General features: G+C 38.9%; 1 protein-coding gene across 4 annotated transcripts in view; it reads left to right on the top strand.

Annotated features, from left to right (window-relative positions):
* The window catches only part of LOC127617083 (uveal autoantigen with coiled-coil domains and ankyrin repeats protein-like), a 93143-nt gene that overhangs the window by 56415 nt on the left and 19561 nt on the right, over positions 1-17167 (top strand). For 3 of the 4 annotated variants that reach the window (XM_052088991.1, XM_052088974.1, XM_052088969.1), the window contains exons 2-3: positions 6253-6383; positions 14716-14804. In XM_052088991.1, the coding sequence (XP_051944951.1) occupies positions 6253-6383; positions 14716-14804 (220 nt within the window). Of the gene's footprint in view, positions 1-5146; positions 5577-6252; positions 6384-14715; positions 14805-17167 lie in introns of those variants that run through there. The other variant, XM_052088982.1, reaches the window with a different exon arrangement.

The following is a 17167-nucleotide window of genomic DNA, read 5'->3' as shown; positions in this document are numbered from 1 at the left end:
TATGTCTTGTGGTGCAGATTCAAAAGAATGGGCTCAAGTCATTCGTTCAGTAATGGGACTACACTGGTCATGCTGTATGTTTCATGCTGGAGATTCAAAAGAACCAGCTCAAGAGACCTTTGTTCAGGAATCGGGCTACACTTATATAATTGTGTTAAAAAATCAGAAATGTACCATTTGTTCAATTTCATCCCACTCTAAAATAACATTCAAATTGAGTTCATGTATTTCTCATGGTCCAAAAATAGTTTTGTGCGCTCTCTAGTAAAGAAACACATAAATGGTTGTGTCATAAAGGTCAGATAAATTGCATGCAATGAAATAACCCTATCTTTTTTGGTAAAAAAAAAAAGTATCTATTAATGCGGCTTGCGTAAGTGCGCACCAAATGGGATGAAAGTATCTTTTTTTTTTTTCGCCAGCCCAGCAACACTGCCAAGGTGACATTGCTAAGTGATAGCTAGTAAAATTGATACTTTGCTGTTTTACCAGACTCACCTTGTCAGTCGCCCATGATTTTAGATTAGTTGTTGTTGTTGTTGTTGTTTTTATTACAGTTTGAAACATAATTGTTATATAAGGTGAGATGCATAGGGAGTTTTGATTCTGATGGCATATACGTTTTGATGACAGGTGTCAGATGTCACTCGCACCTGTGCTGTCAAATAATTTTTTCAGTCACATACAGTAATTTTCACTTGTATTTTCTCACACCCTAGTTTTTTCACAGTTTTTCTTCTTTTTTTCCTCATTGTTGCGTGATTAAAGTTTTTTCAACAAATGAGCTCAACCTTGCTGACAGTTTTAATTAAAAAAGCACCTTGAGCCTTGAAATGTTGAGCTGGTCATACAATTGCACAGATACTTACCCGCAATGCTTGCAGTCAGATGGCAATGCCTTAACTGCAATGATGCACAATTCCTGATACAGTACCAGCAGCTAGTCTTGCATACTGGCAGGTCATATAAAGTGCTAGTACTGTGTCTTACTCCTGCGACACGATGGAGGAGTTGGCAAAATATGTAGTTATGCCAAAGCATGCCCATCTTAATAATTGGTATGCCATTTATTCAATATCTAAATGATAAATATTCTCTGTAAAGAAATTGTACATATATATCAAGTATAATATAAGGTAGTTGTTTTACATGCTATGATTGTGATGAAAGTACAGTTGAAGTCAGAAGTTTTCATACACCTTAGCCAAATACATTTAAACAAACATTTTCCCAGTTCCTGACATTTAATTGTAGAAAACATTCCCTGTCTTCGGTTAGTTAGGATCACTACTTTATTTTAAGAATGTGAAATATCAGAATAATGGTAGAGAGAATTATTTATTTTAGCTTTTTGTCTTATCACATTCCCAGTGGGTCACAAGTTTACATGCACTTTGTTAGTATTTGGTAGCATTGCCTTTAAATTGTTTAACTTGTGCCAAACCTTTTGGGTAGCCTTCCACAAGCTTCTCACAATAAGTAGTTGTAATTTTGTCCCACTCCTTCAGACAAAACGGAGTCAGGTTTGTAGGCCTCCTTGCTTGCACATGTTTTTTCAGTTCTGCCCACAAATTTAATATCAGATTGAGGTCAGGCCTTTTTGATGGGCACTCCAATACCTTGACTTTGTTGTCCTTAATCCATTTTGCCACAACTTTGGAGGTATGCTTGGGGTCATTGTCCATTTGGAAAACCCATTTGCAACCAAGCTTTAACTTCCTGGCTGATGTCTTGAGATGTTGCTTCAATATATCCCCACAATTTTCTTTCCTCATGATGCCATCTATTTTGAGAAGTGCACCACAACATGATTCTGCCACCCCCATGCTTCACAGTTGGGATGGTGTTCTTCGGATTGCAAGTCTCACCCTTTATCCTCCAAACATAATGATGGTCATTATGGCCAAAAAGTTTCATTTCCAAAAAGTAAGGTATTTGTCCCAAACTGTAGTCTGGCTTTTTTATGGCAGTTTTGGAGCAGTGGCTTCTTCCTTGCTGAGCTGCCTTTCAGGTTATGTCTGTATAGGACTCGTTTTACTGTAGATATAAATACTTCTCTACCTGTTTCCTACAGCATCTTCACAAGGTCCTTTGCTGTTGTTCTGGTAATGATTTGCACTTTTTGCACCAAACTACGTTCATCTCTAGGGGACAGAATGCATCTCCTTCCTGAGCAGCATGATGGCTGCATGGTCCCATGGGGTTTATACTTGCAGACTATTGATCCTACAGATGAATGTAGTAATTTCAGGCACTTGGAAATTGTTCCCAAGAATGAGCTAGACTTGTAGAGGTCCAAAAAATATTTGTGAGGTCTTGGCTGGCACTGAGTTTGAAGGTAGGCCTTAAAATACATCCATCTCCAATTGACGCCAATTAGCTTATCAGAGGCTATTTGGATAATTATCTAAAGATTTGACATCATTTTTTGGAATTTTACAAGCTGCTTAAAGGCAGGTGATTTAATTAAATAAATGGTCTGAACTCACTGCCCACTGTGTTGTGCTTATGAACATGGCTCTGTTCTGTCTGTAGTACGTAGTGCTTTCTTAAGTGTATGCAACGGGGTCAGTGTATTACACATAGGTGTGGCTGGGCGATATGGAAAAAAATATTATCACAATATACTTTTTCATATCATTCGATATCGATATTTATCACGATATTCAATCACATTTGCAAATTTTTTTGAATTTCCAAAAAAGAAGAGAAAACAAAATCCTAATCAGTCTAAATAGTCTTTATAAAACTGCGTTGGGGGTCCAGACACAGCCAATGCAGGGGTGTCTGAGGGATCTTCTATGAAAATATTACAATATTTTATAGAGTTTATCAATTGAGTGCAGTTGGGTATGAATGTTATAAGATGATCTGTTCATTTTGAATCATAATGAAGGTATGCGTGTATGTATATGTGTATATGTATAAAAAAAAAAAAAAGAAATCGTCTTTTTTTTTTACATTAACATTATTACATCCAAGTATGGGGGCATAGAAGCCCTTGTGACTGAGGAATGATACTGTATGAGGGTTCAGGGTTATCTCCAGAGAGAAACTTTTGAAAATGTAAAAGTCTGAATGGACCATTTTTCTATTTTCATTAAAGTGAGAAAGACTAGGCTACAAACTAGTAATTGTTTTGTATTTCATCCTTGTCAGAGATGATGACATCTGAATAATTTCACAAAATTCTAACAGAAATCTATTTGTTTATTATTAAAGGCTTGGAACATGCTGATTAATAAACCTAAATTTAGAAAGAAAAAACGTTATGGTCTAAAGGCGTTCTGGAAACACAGATCTCATGTTTACTCACGTATGGGGAAAAGAGGAAGCGGGTGTGGCCTGGGACAGGGCATCAGTGAAGCGTGTTTCAGTGCTAGAAAAAAATATTGAAGAATACAACGCAGAAAGATCAGATATGATGTAACCAGCACTGTTGTTTTGTCGCGCTGCTCACTAGAGACGATGAGAGGGCGTAACCGTCATCATGATGTCTTGCAGTCCAGATGGAATCAATTCATAGCGGGGGCAATAGCAACTTCATACAGTCTGAGGCGAAACATACAATAAGAAAGCCAAACTGCAAGCGTTTTTAGCAACATGCGTGTCTAGATGTAGAACACAGGCTAAATATTGAAAATTACTCAAAAGCATATCGTCGATATCATGGGAGTTTTTTTTTTTTTATCGTGATAAATATTTATATTGTTTTATCGCCCAGCCCTACACATAGGCTACTCTGAGCATACAGTAGGCTCATGATAGTGGTTTCAGAGTGGTTCTGTGCTCAATATACACAAATTATATGTCCTTAGTGAAGAGTGTGCTACATGTGTGGAGTGTGTTAAATTTAAAGCACTCCAGATTCACTTTTTTTGCAAATTAACGTAATTCCACATGTTTGGGCGCAACAAGATCGTATACAAATCTAAGTAAGCCTATGACACCAGCTTTTTGTGGACAGAAGGGGAGATGATAGCATTTCACTGCATTTAAAAGGCTGTTGTCAACTCTACTTCAAAGGTCTAGCTTCAGTTATCTATCAATAATATAATATAATATAATATAATATAATATAATATAATATAATATGATGTTCAATTTGATATCCGCAAACCCAAACAGTTACATTGAGCATATACATGTACTAGGAGGATGCTAGTTGTCAAAAGCAACAGTTGCAAAATAGCATTCTCACTCACAGGGCTGGACTGGTAATCTGGCATACCAGGTATTTTCCTGGTGGGCCGATACATTTTGGGGCCGATCAGGGGCAGACTGGCCATCGGGAGAACCTAGCGGCCTGTTGGGTCGGGTGCGAAACGTGCCTAATGGGCCGCAGTAAGCAAAAATGAGCCACTGCATAATGCAGAACGGACCACAAAACACCAGCGCGATATGCAGAAAAGGACAGCGAACACTCTGAAATGTTTTGGCTCACTCCTCTCCCCCTCCAAGACCCCCAGCCCACCTTTTTTGAACCCCTTTCAAATCTCTCACTTTCTAAATTAAAAGTTGACATCTTCCTTTTGGAAATAGATCTTATGCATGGTGTTTATCTTGAAGATGCAGAAATAGTGGGAAGTGATTGTAAATGTGGGTCCATACTGTAGACAGCTGATTGTAAAAAGCCGACACCTAATCCTGCTACTGTGCACCGCTTCCATCAGTTCGACCCCTCCCGGTGAGGGGACAGACTCTTTGAATGAGGCTGCAAGCACCTCCTCAGACTACCAGATGATGACCTGGTCTGGAACTGAGACTTTTATCTCCCAGAGATTCGGCTTTTTCTTGCTTTATGCATGTGTGTTGCTGGGGAGGGGATATGTGTTGACTGCACTGAGGTTCCTCTTGTTTGGCTGGCCTTGTTTCTCCTCTCACATTCACGAGTGTCACCGTAACAGTTACTCATGTACCAGATATGCTAGGATGGGTTATTCTTAGCGGTTCTACCCCAATCAGTCATTGGAGAAAGGTCTGTGGGTCAAATAATAAAGAGGCAACCAGCCTGAATGGCTTGTCTGCGTGCTGTTTACAGGATATTTTAGACATGGAAGCGCTCTCATATTTACCGCCAGAGGTTGGATAACCTTGCCATTTGGCATATAGGAGCACAGCAGATAGAGTGAGGAGGAGAGAGTGGAAATCAGCAGAGTTTTGAAAAGCTAGAGGCTGTGTAGTCAGAAGGACTGTCTTTGAAAGGAGGACAAAGGGGAGAAGAGACAAAGACACAGCCCCGGAGGAGGAGCTGCTGTCCCGGGGCTGGTCCCTGTGCTACAGTGGCTCTCACTCTGTGTGTTTACATGTCTCTTGTGCTGTGATGAATTCTCGGGAAGAAGTTAGAGGACTCTGCCTAGGTTTCTCGTCCCCCTATGAGGCGCAGGCTGCCTGCTGGAGAGGGGGACTCTATTGAACACCACAAACACACTGATAGATGCTCACACACTCGCTGGCTGAGTGTTCATTTTGTTTGAAAGGGAAAAGGAGAACTTCCTTATTTTTCTACATATCCAGACCACTGCAAGAGGACCATCAAGATGAGTCGATGGCTCAAATGCACCTCCATGTACTTTGTAGGTATCAAGAGATCCTCCATTGGTACTTTTACATTAAAACTTAAAAGGTCTTCTGGGTTCTCTTTTGCATGTGTCTGTGTGTGTGTCTGTGTGTGTGTGTGTGTGTGTGTGTGTGTGTGTGTGTGTCTTTGTCTTTGTCTTTGTGTTTGTTTTGAACTGACCCAGTGGGGGAGAGTGACTTATAGCTTTCTCCACAAATGCAAGGAATTCAGGAATGCTGCTGATTTCTCCTGGAGAGTGAACTGTTTCTTGAGATTTTTGGAACTTAAATATCTTTGAACAGCCTGTTTAAACTTGTCATGCCAGACTTTAAAGTGCTCGTTTTTGCAATCATCTTTTGTTGATGACTAATTTTTATGCCAAATGTTCATTAGAAAAATATTTTTATTTGTATTTTTGTTTTTATTTGAAATCATCTTTGCTTTTATTAGGTCATTTATGTGCTTTTCATATCCTTTTGTGCGTTTCAGTATGTGGTTGGTGCAGAAGGGTTGGTCACATTCCTTAACTTAGCTAATTGCAATTTGGATCACCACCCTGATCATCAGCACATTTATGCACAAATGAAATCTCAACACCTTTATTTAACTTGACACTTCTGTCTTTGTAAATATGTTGACGTTATTGAAACAGAATGTACTGATCTCTCTGTGTGTCTCTCTCTTTCCTGTAGAACACTGACTGGAATAAGTATGATGACAGGCTGATGAAGGCAGTGGAGAGGAGGGATGTGGACAAGGTTGCAGCAGTGCTTGGCAAGAAGAGCATCATCCCAACAAAACTTGATGTAGAGGGGCGCTCTGCGTAAGTTCCCGTCGCACACGCAAATCGCTTTCTTGATGTTTTTGATGGCACTGCATATCTCTCTAAAAATTAGAGATTTTATTTCTTGTTATTACTGGAAATGTAATTTTGGTAACACTTTACAACAAGGTTCAATTCTATGGCATTAGTTAATGCACTAGGTATCATTGTTATGAATTGGGAAGCAGGAGAAGGCTGGTTTGGATCCACATGCGGTTTATTAACAAAAATGACAAACAGGGACTAAACTGAACTTCAACATAAAAGCACAAAGACAAAAGACACCAATGAACATGACAATCATGAACTAACAATTAACAATATCCTTTTTTGTAGCTGTCAGAATTAATGCATTAATAAATGTGGATAATTAAAGTTTAACTTGTTAATTTTTTAAATCACGATGCCAGTAACTAACATGAGTAATTATTTTAGGGACCATTGCTGTGCGTATGTTAGCATATGGTAGTGATTAAGATCTATTTGAATACTTTGGTATTTACAGAAGTCTTTTAGTTGTCTCAATTTTGGGTTCAAGAAGAGTTTGGAAAGCATGCTGTGGCCGTGAACAGCCCAGAACAGCCCAATAAGACTATAGCACAGATCTGTTACAGTGTATCTAGAGTTATCTGTTACTTAATCTTCTGAAAGCTCACAGACTAGAGAATTTTAGATGATGCCGTTTTATTTTCAGATGAATGCAGAAAAGGTTTTTTGGGGATCAGAGGTGAATATTTGAACCCTTTTACTCAATAGCACTAATCTATGTTGTACTTCATTACATGGTCATGCGGTAAACTTGGCTTTCTAAAGAAAGAAAAAGACCCGTTAATCTGCCAAATTGACATGCATGTAGGGCATTGATGGGCACATTTCAGCTCAATTTAACCACAGCTTTGTTTTGTTCCCTCATTTATGGACACAAGGCTCCCTTTGGGTATTTTTGTCATAGTGTGAGATTCTTCATTCTCTGTTGGGAGGAGAAGGGCTTGACTTGTAATAAGGTGCTAGAATTTCTTAGGACTAAATCAAGTGCATTTGCCGCCGTCAGAGTTGCCGGGCCGATGTTATAGTGTAACAGAGCTCAATCAATAAACACAGTCCTGATAAATGAAATGTGCTCATGGACGTCTGTGCACCCTTATGGCTGCCAAATGACCCAAACATGAGTGTGTTTGTAGCATTTCTGTGCAGAGTCATTGAAAGTGGTAGGTTAACACACAGATCACATGTTAACTTTGGATTTGTGCAAATCCTCTGTTCATATAGCAGGACCCCACATGCAGCCTGTTATTTCTTCCACTGGTCAAAATAGCTCACAGACACAGGCAGGGCAGACCACAGGGCTTGTAGGGTGTAATTCAGTAGCTCTGGTGGGAAAATTAGTAACCTGCAATAGTATGGTGTATTTTTATTTGAAGAAAAGAAAATCACTTTTACCTTGTTTAAATATTGAATTGAGCATATTTCTCTGTGCATGTGTGTACACATTGCTTACTAAAGGATGGTAGCTCACAGGAAACATAGCCTAGCCTTTTGCCCGTGACTTTAACCTTTTTCTTTTATGCCCACATGCTTCTAGAGTTAGACTCGCACAGAAGTTTATCTAGAAGGTCAGAAGATTTTTTTGGAATGACTTAATGTTTTTCTGCTCCTAGCTATTTCAGTAGCAAAGAGTTGCATTCAGAATTTGAATACCTTTTCTAATGCACACCACACATCAGATTTTCAAATATAGTGAAATTAATTTTGCTTTTCAACTGCTAAGGCTCTGGTGACAGACCGGTTACAGCATGCAGAATTCTTGTTTTGAATTCAAACTGGCCCACACTTCCCACCTCTGTAGCACCTCTAAAAATACATAATGTATCTTAGAGCCACAGATATGTGTCAGTCAAGGAGTTGGAGCCAAGCTAGAATGACATGTCTGGGTCTCCGTGACCATCTGAACCTTTGAGTCTCCTTTATTCACCAGGGGTCACTCCATTAGAACATCCATCAACTTACCCTATACATAATAAAATGTGGTCTTGTTTTGTGTTCCTATTGTATAGTTCTTTGAGGAAATAACCTGATCTAACCTGCAAACACAATGAGCTGTGGCTCCCTAATTGGTTTCCCGGGAAATTGTGTTTTCATTTTAGATTTTAATTTAGATTGTAGTTGACCATTTTTAAATGGCTATTATGTAACTAATTTTGTTTGCGTTTTCATCATAAAAACAAGTTTTAGAAAGTGAATTACACCAGTCTTTGGGTTTCATCAGTGAGGCCCTCTTGTTCACTGTATGACTAACGCATGAAGGCTTTTCTTTTCTAAAGTCTAACAATAACAAGTCTAACTCATGACACCCTGTACCTGTGTGTGTGTGTGTGTGTGTGTGTGTGTGTGTGTGTGTTTTCTTTTTTTATATACAACATTGCTCTCATCTGAAACTACTATCCATTAATCATTCCATGGAGTTGTTTGGGACAGTGTGTGGAGTTATCCACAACTTTACGCATAGAGCTCCAGGTCAAGTCTCTGTTTACATGTTTGACTTCTCACCATCAACTAGGAGTTGCCACAGACCTCCGATTCAATATTACAATGATATTTCCTAGCCGATTTGATATGTATTGTGATTATTGCGATTTTGTAAGTATTGCGATTTCATGTTTTGATATAAAACTTCAAGTCCTTTTTCTCAGAAAGAAATGTCTATTGAAGAGCAGTTGTGTCATAGAGCGCATAATCTCTATGTCGATACTTCAAATGTTGTGAAAAACTGGTTTGGAAACACTTTTTGTCGAGAAATTTGGCATTAACGCAAAACTGTAGTGTCACATGACAGAATTTACCCCAATCATGACGACGGTATACATCCTTGAAAGCCAATTTATTGCACGTGATTATGGATTGATCTTAATTGCATATAGATCCGATGCTGCAAACATGACACTTCCAGGAGTGCCAACACAAATATCTTGTATCATGCACAGGTGCACAGATAACAAATAAATGGCCAAAACAAATCCTGCTCCGACATTAAATGTCCCTGTAGTATATTTGTTTCCGGTCACTTATACAAGGGGGTGACAACATTGGCCTAAGAATCTGCCCCTTTATCCACATGGGCTGTGGTGCCCTTCTGGATGAAATATAGGCTGACATTTATTAAATTATCAAATAATTAGTAACGTACACGTCAAGCCACATGATAAGATGCGTGGATTGACGGTCTCAGACGTGGAGGCAACTGAGATTCGTCTTACGTCACCAGGATTAAGGCAAGTCACTACGCCACCACGAGGACTTGGCGCGCATTGGGAATTGGGCATTCCGAATTGGGGAGAAAAGGGGAGAAAAAATTATAAATAAATACCAGGAAAAAACAGGTAAAAGTGAAATTCAGAATTGTTCTTCAGTTGCCCACATGGAATGATTAAGAGGCTACAAATTGGTAGATCTGATACATTAATATGTTTCTGATTTAATGTTATCACACTTTGGGTCTGTAAATTTAAAATCAGCAATTTCTCATCCTTATTTTGTGTTCAGTTTTAAAGGGTGTATTAAGTTATCCAGAAAGAGCAGTGACTGTTTTTTTTCTCTTTTTCAGTATTGTTGCTTGATTAATATTCCCTAATTTTATCTGTACGAAGTGTATGCAATCTAAAGGACTGTGGTTAATTATATAATAATTATATTATATTAGTAGATACCATGTGCCTCCTTTTGTTTTTCCTTTTATATTCTTTTTATATTTTTAAAGCATTATAAAGTAAATCTGGACTTTATATGCATCAAATGATCATGTCTTGTGCATGCACTCCTTATATGTACAGCAGGGTTTAGCCAGGGATTTAACAAATATAAAATATTCATCCTGTATGAAGTGAGAGTTTGTCATATACACGCACCTAAAGGATTATTAGGAACACCTGTTCAATTTCTCATTAATGCAATGATCTAATCAACCAATCACATGGCAGTTGCTTCAATGCATTTAGGGGTGTGGTCCTGGTCAAGACAATCTCCTGAACTCCAAACTGAATGTCAGAATGGGAAAGAAAGGTGATTTAAGCAATTTTGAGCGTGGCATGGTTGTTGGTGCCAGACGGGCCGGTCTGAGTATTTCACAATCTGCTCAGTTACTGGGATTTTCACGCACAACCATTTCTAGGGTTTACAAAGAATGGTGTGAAAAGGAAAAACATCCAGTATGCGGCAGTCCTGTGGGCTGAAAATGCCTTGTTGATGCTAGAGGTCAGAGGAGAATGGGCCAACTGATTCAAGCTGATAGAAGAGCAACTTTGCCTGAAATAACCACTCGTTACAACCGAGGTATGCAGCAAAGCATTTGTGAAGCCACAACAAGCACAACCTTGAGGCGGATGGGCTACAACAGCAGAAGACCCCACCGGGTACCACACATCTCCACTACAAATAGGAAAAAGAGGCTACAATTTGCAAGAGCTCACCAAAATTGGACAGTTGAAGACTGGAAAAATGTTGCCTGGTCTGATGAGTCTCGATTTCTGTTGAGACATTCAGATGGTAGAGTCAGAATTTGGTGTAAACAGAATGAGAACATGGATCCATCATGCCTTGTTACCACTGTGCAGGCTGGTGGTGGTGGTGTAATGGTGTGGGGGATGTTTTCTTGGCACACTTTAGGCCCCTTAGTGCCAATTGGGCATCGTTTAAATGCCACGGCCTACCTGAGCATTGTTTCTGACCATGTCCATCCCTTTATGGCCACCATGTACCCATCCTCTGATGGCTACTTCCAGCAGGATAATGCACCATGTCACAAAGCTCGAATCATTTGAAATTGGTTTCTTGAACATGACAATGAGTTCACTGTACTAAAATGGCCCCCACAGTCACCAGATCTCAACCCAATAGAGCATCTTTGGGATGTGGTGGAACAGGAGCTTCGTGCCCTGGATGTGCATCCCACAAATCTCCATCAACTGCAAGATGCTATCCTATCAATATGGGCCAACATTTCTAAAGAATGCTTTCAGCACCTTGTTGAATCAATGCCACGTAGAATTAAGGCAGTTCTGAAGGCTGAAAGGGGTCAAACACAGTATTAGTATGGTGTTCCTAATAATCCTTTAGGTGAGTGTGTGTATGTATGTATAGATAGTATATATATATATATATATATATATATATATATATATATATATATATATATATATATATATATATATATATATATTAGGGCTGTCAATCGATTAAAATGTTTAATCAAATCAATTACATGGTGTCCCGATTAATTAATCGCATATACAAATATTTGCTGAGAAAGCCCATCATATAACAATAATTCCATATATAAAGATTATGCATATTTATATCAATATATAATTATACATAGTTATCTTTAAATATATATATATATATATATATATATATATATATATATATATATATATATATAATAAACAATATTCAGATAATTAAAATGCATTACATTCTTGTGGCAGAAGAGTTAATCATTGATAAGATAATTCAAAAAGCTGCTTTAGAATACAATGTATTGTTTACTACCATATTATTGATCATAAGTCAATCATTGACACACAGTTCACAGCAATCCATTTCACAAGTGAATTTGTCTATCAGTTCGAGATTTATTATGAGGGCTTGTTTAAGGACCCGTCAATGTACATCTGCATCAGACATGCTTGTATAGCGTCTCGGGTGCATTGCATCATAAACATAAAATGTTTAGTTCCCTGTTTCAAGTTAAATATAGTTTAATACTCAATCTTTAAACACATCTTGAGATCCCTTAGTTCGGATTTGCGCTCCATCAAGTGTTTTGAATGCAAGAATGTAACGCAAGTTTGTGTTGTTCTGCCTGCTGAAGTGTTTTCTTCACTGTATAAACTGTGCGTTGCTCATACAGCTGAAATTTCACTTACTGCCCTCTGGAGTATACAGGTGGTATTACAAGCTTGCATTTCTCAGGAATCTTCCTTATTATGGTGCGATTTGTTGCGTAAATTTCTTTAACGCGTTATTTTTTGTCAAATTAATCGCACTGAATTAACGCTTTAAATCGACAGCCCTGACAGATATATATATATATTATATTATATTATTAAATCATGTTTAATGATTCCAAAACAAATATAAATGATTTAATTCAGAAAATACACTGCCTTTGTTTAAGAAAAAAAAAACATATTTCTAATGTATAAGCATTTATATCTTTTTGAATGCAGAAGTGATGTCAGAAGATGTTATCAGCAACAAATAATCTAGAGTCCATGTTTTATGTTTCACTTATTGTTAAGATGTGGATTTGGCTTTGGGAAACTGATCAGCAGTTATGTGCCACTTTTTAGCAGAAATCGAAAGCAACAGGCGGTCGATTAAGTGAGATAATTCCGCTATGAAATTCTCAATGCGAGAGCGGAAATCTTTACCAATCAAATGCTCAAAGTACAATGAAGGCATGAAAGCAGAATGCTGCGTCTGCTAATTAGGACACACTGGTCTGCAAGATCATACATGTTTATTATTTTTTGTGTGTGTTTGTCGGGATTCAAGGAAATATTCTTTGCCTATATACAGTATTAATAAAGCTTACATATTCAATTGAGGGTGCCCTAACATTTGCAACCCCACAGAACCGGGCCTGCATCTAGCTGGCAGCTGCACTGACATGATTGCAAAACAACAAAATACCTTACTATCTACTTATTTATTAATTTAATATCAAATGGTATTGTAGCCTACTAGCTCACCTTATTTTGCACTACCAGCACATCCTCGTGCTCGTAAGGCAATGTGACGTGTATTGCAAAGGAATATTTGCTAATTCTCGCATTCTCTCCACACTCCCTTTCGATTTCTTCATTCTAACTTTGATTTATACTTTGCATTTATGTAGGCTATAAGGTTTGCATTTTCACTAAAACAATGTTTGAACTCCCTCGGGCCTATTTCTTATTGCACAGGTTCCCAAACCAACATATCACGAAGGCATTCTGGGTTGAGCGAGCAGAGTGGAAGCTTCAAAAAGGTGCTCTCCACTCAGGTGGAATTATCACCGCTCTGCTCCACTCACATGGTCTGAACAGAATCTATTTTTGTTTCCCAGCCCTACCATCAACCCTGTCTTAAATAATGCTTCCCAAACACAGGTGAACATCTGCACATCTCTTCACACCATGTCTCAGACTCTGAAGGCCCCAGTACACTTCATTCGAAATCAAAGAATAAATGGGTGTGATGTCATTTGGAAAAAAATCTGGCCCAAACAAAGGTGTTTTTTTTGTTTTTTTTTTTTCGTTTCACTCCACCTATAGATTCAGTTACATTGTTCAGTCAGTTAAGATCAGTCAACATGAACACACCTGAGATTGCAGAGTTATTAGTGAACTGCTGCAAATTTACCAACATCAAATCTACTCAAATACTCTTAAGTGCCCAATGACTTTGTTTGATAAGCTGCTTCACTCATGTGCTGTCTGCTGCAAAAGCCATTCATACATCTGCCCATAGTAAGGTATGCCCCTATTATCATCATTCTTTTGTCTCATTCTTGTCTTTATTTTGCCCATTAACACCCTTTTATACACACATCTTTGCAGTAGGATCATTGCCATCATAAATGTACAATAACAGTGTTATCTGCGCATATTATGGCTGCGTATAGCATGTCATCGCATTAGTGAATATAGAATGTAAACATGAAAAATAACACAATCTACTGCATACTGTATATCTTTTAATCATCATCCAGTGGTTAAAACAGCTTGTTTTTCTAATCTCGTGCGAGTTCAACTCATAGAATGACGCATGAAGTCTTTCACATTTTATGCCATTTTTAGGTTTTATAAGTAGTCATGTGCATCCTAATATTGAAATACTCCTGAAATGCCTCCCACAGTGGTGTGGCCAGTGTCTGAATATTTCAAACTACTACTGTTTGTCTCCGAGCGAAGAACGAAGAAGCACTTTGCCGTATGCCGGGGCCTTCAGGTCAAACAGACTCTCATATGAGACCGAGATGTGAACATGAATGTGAATGAGTTGAAATATATGAACATTGTTACCTGGCTTTTAAAGCAATTTCATGCATTTCACTGAAGTATGTTTCTGTAATGGATGTATGAAGTATACTTATGTTGAATTGTGAGAGGTTTTGCATGTGGATAGATTTATGGGGAGAAGGAGATGAATTTCTCTTAAAGAGTCTTTTCCTCCTCCAGATGATGCTGGTAAAAGCGGGCATCGATTTTCAACATGCCATTGCCACAACTCAGCACGCTTTCATTCACCTCTCATTAGTTTCTCCTCTCTCTCACTCTCTATCTTTCTGCAGGTTCCATCTTGCTGCCACCAGAGGACATCTCGACTGCCTGAATCTTATTCTTAATCATGGTGTGGATGCCACAACCACTGATGCCACAGGTGAGAATTAGGGGTGGAAAAAGTTCAAATTTCTCAATATCGGTTTGGTAAATTCTTAACACGTCATTTTAATAGATGCACTGATTATGCAATTTGAAGCAGATTCCTGTAATGACATCATGATCATCTGCTACTGATCTTTTCATACTTGCAAATTATTTGCCAATATTTAGTTTTTTCAGAAAGCCATACTTTTACAAGCATTAAACCAAATGCTACAGCAAAATACACAACACTGTAGAATTACAGAAATAACATTTTTTGGGATATATATATAGAAAACTGATGTAAATAGTTCTGTTGAGACTGTCAAAGATGATTGTGGTTGAGCTCTTATGAAAATTTGGTTCAGCATTCCCAGATCTCAGGTTTTTAGGTATTTACAGCTGTGCCACCTGCTCTGTACTATTTTTGGGTGTAGGATACACCCCCCTAAAGCGCCAGATACTCTGGGAATGGTGATTACTGCTTTTGGAAAAGGTCATGAGGCATCAGTGTATTACTCCCTGCTAATTCAGAGTCTGGGGGACGGAGCTTTAGCTTCTTTCAAGATATTATTTGAGAAAGATTTTAACTTTGTATTGGAGGAAGGAGTGTGGACATGGATTCAAAAAAATGTCAAGTCTGCATCTAGAGATGCAAGGGTGTGCCTGATGCAATTTAAGTTTTTATTTAAATTGCATCAGGACCCCCTCTAGATTGTATAGGCTTGGTCTTAAAGACACACCCACCTGCTGACAATGCCAATTGGAGCATGGCCCATATTTTTTGGTGGTGTGTTGAGATCCAGTAATTCTGGTTGAAGATTCAGAGTGTGTGATGTGTGGGGCACTCGTTTTGCCCCAGACTCTGTGTTTTGGGCGATGGGGTGTTCATCGATGTGGGGCACTCGTTTTGCCCCAGACTCTGTGTTTTGGGCGATGGGGTGTTCATCGATGTGGGGAATAGACACATAGGAGTCTGACCAGTGTTGTGATCATATAGTTTTAAATGTGTATGTATGTGTGTGTGTGTGTGTGTGTGTGTGTGTGTGTGTGTGTGTGTGTGTGTATGTGTGTATATATACACTCACCTAAAGGATTATTAGGAACACCTGTTCAATTTCTCATTAATGCAATGATCTAATCAACCAATCACATGGCAGTTGCTTCAATGCATTTAGGGGTGTGGTCCTGGTCAAGACAATCTCCTGAACTCCAAACTGAATGTCAGAATGGGAAAGAAAGGTGATTTAAGCAATTTTGAGCGTGGCATGGTTGTTGGTGCCAGACGGGCCGGTCTGAGTATTTCACAATCTGCTCAGTTACTGGGATTTTCACGCACAACCATTTCTAGGGTTTACAAAGAATGGTGTGAAAAGGGAAAAACATCCAGTATGCGGCAGTCCTGTGGGCGAAAATGCCTTGTTGATGCTAGAGGTCAGAGGAGAATAGGCCGACTGATTCAAGCTGATAGAAGAGAAACGTTGCCTGAAATAACCACTCGTTACAACCGAGGTATGCAGCAAAGCATTTGTGAAGCCACAACACGCACAACCTTGAGGCGGATGGGCTACAACAGCAGAAGACCCCACCGGGTACCACTCATCTCCACTACAAATAGGAAAAAGAGGCTACAATTTGCAAGAGCTCACCAAAATTGGACAGTTGAAGACTGGAAAAATGTTGCCTGGTCTGATGAGTCTCGAATTCTGTTGAGACATTCAGATGGTAGAGTCAGAATTTGGCGTTAACAGAATGAGAACATGGATCCATCATGCCTTGTTACCACTGTGCAGGCTGGTGGTGGTGGTGTAATGGTGTGGGGGATGTTTTCTTGGCACACTTTAGGCCCCTTAGTGCCAATTGGGCATCGTTTAAATGCCACGGCCTACCTGAGCATTGTTTCTGACCATGTCCATCCCTTTATGGCCACCATGTACCCATCCTCTGATGGCTACTTCCAGCAGGATAATGCACCATGTCACAAAGCTTGAATCATTTCAAATTGGTTTCTTGAACATGACAATGAGTTCACTGTACTAAAATGGCCCCCACAGTCACCAGATCTCAACCCAATAGAGCATCTTTGGGATGTGGTGGAACGGGAGCTTCGTGCCCTGGATGTGCATCCCACAAATCTCCATCAACTGCAAGATGCTATCCTATCAATATGGGCCAACATTTCTAAAGAATGCTTTCAGCACCTTGTTGAATCAATGCCACGTAGAATTAAGGCAGTTCTGAAGGCGAAAGGGGTCAAACACAGTATTAGTATGGTGTTCCTAATAATCCTTTAGGTGAGTGTATGTATATATGTAATATTGGTTGTTTGTTTGCTTTTTTGTGTGTGTATATATTCAAATGTGACCACAGGGATGTTTG

The sequence above is a fragment of the Xyrauchen texanus genome, chromosome 2 (assembly GCF_025860055.1).
Source record: "Xyrauchen texanus isolate HMW12.3.18 chromosome 2, RBS_HiC_50CHRs, whole genome shotgun sequence".
Taxonomy (NCBI): domain Eukaryota; kingdom Metazoa; phylum Chordata; class Actinopteri; order Cypriniformes; family Catostomidae; genus Xyrauchen; species Xyrauchen texanus.
Note: the sequence above shows the minus strand (reverse complement) of the source record. Positions and strands in the feature narration are given on the sequence as shown.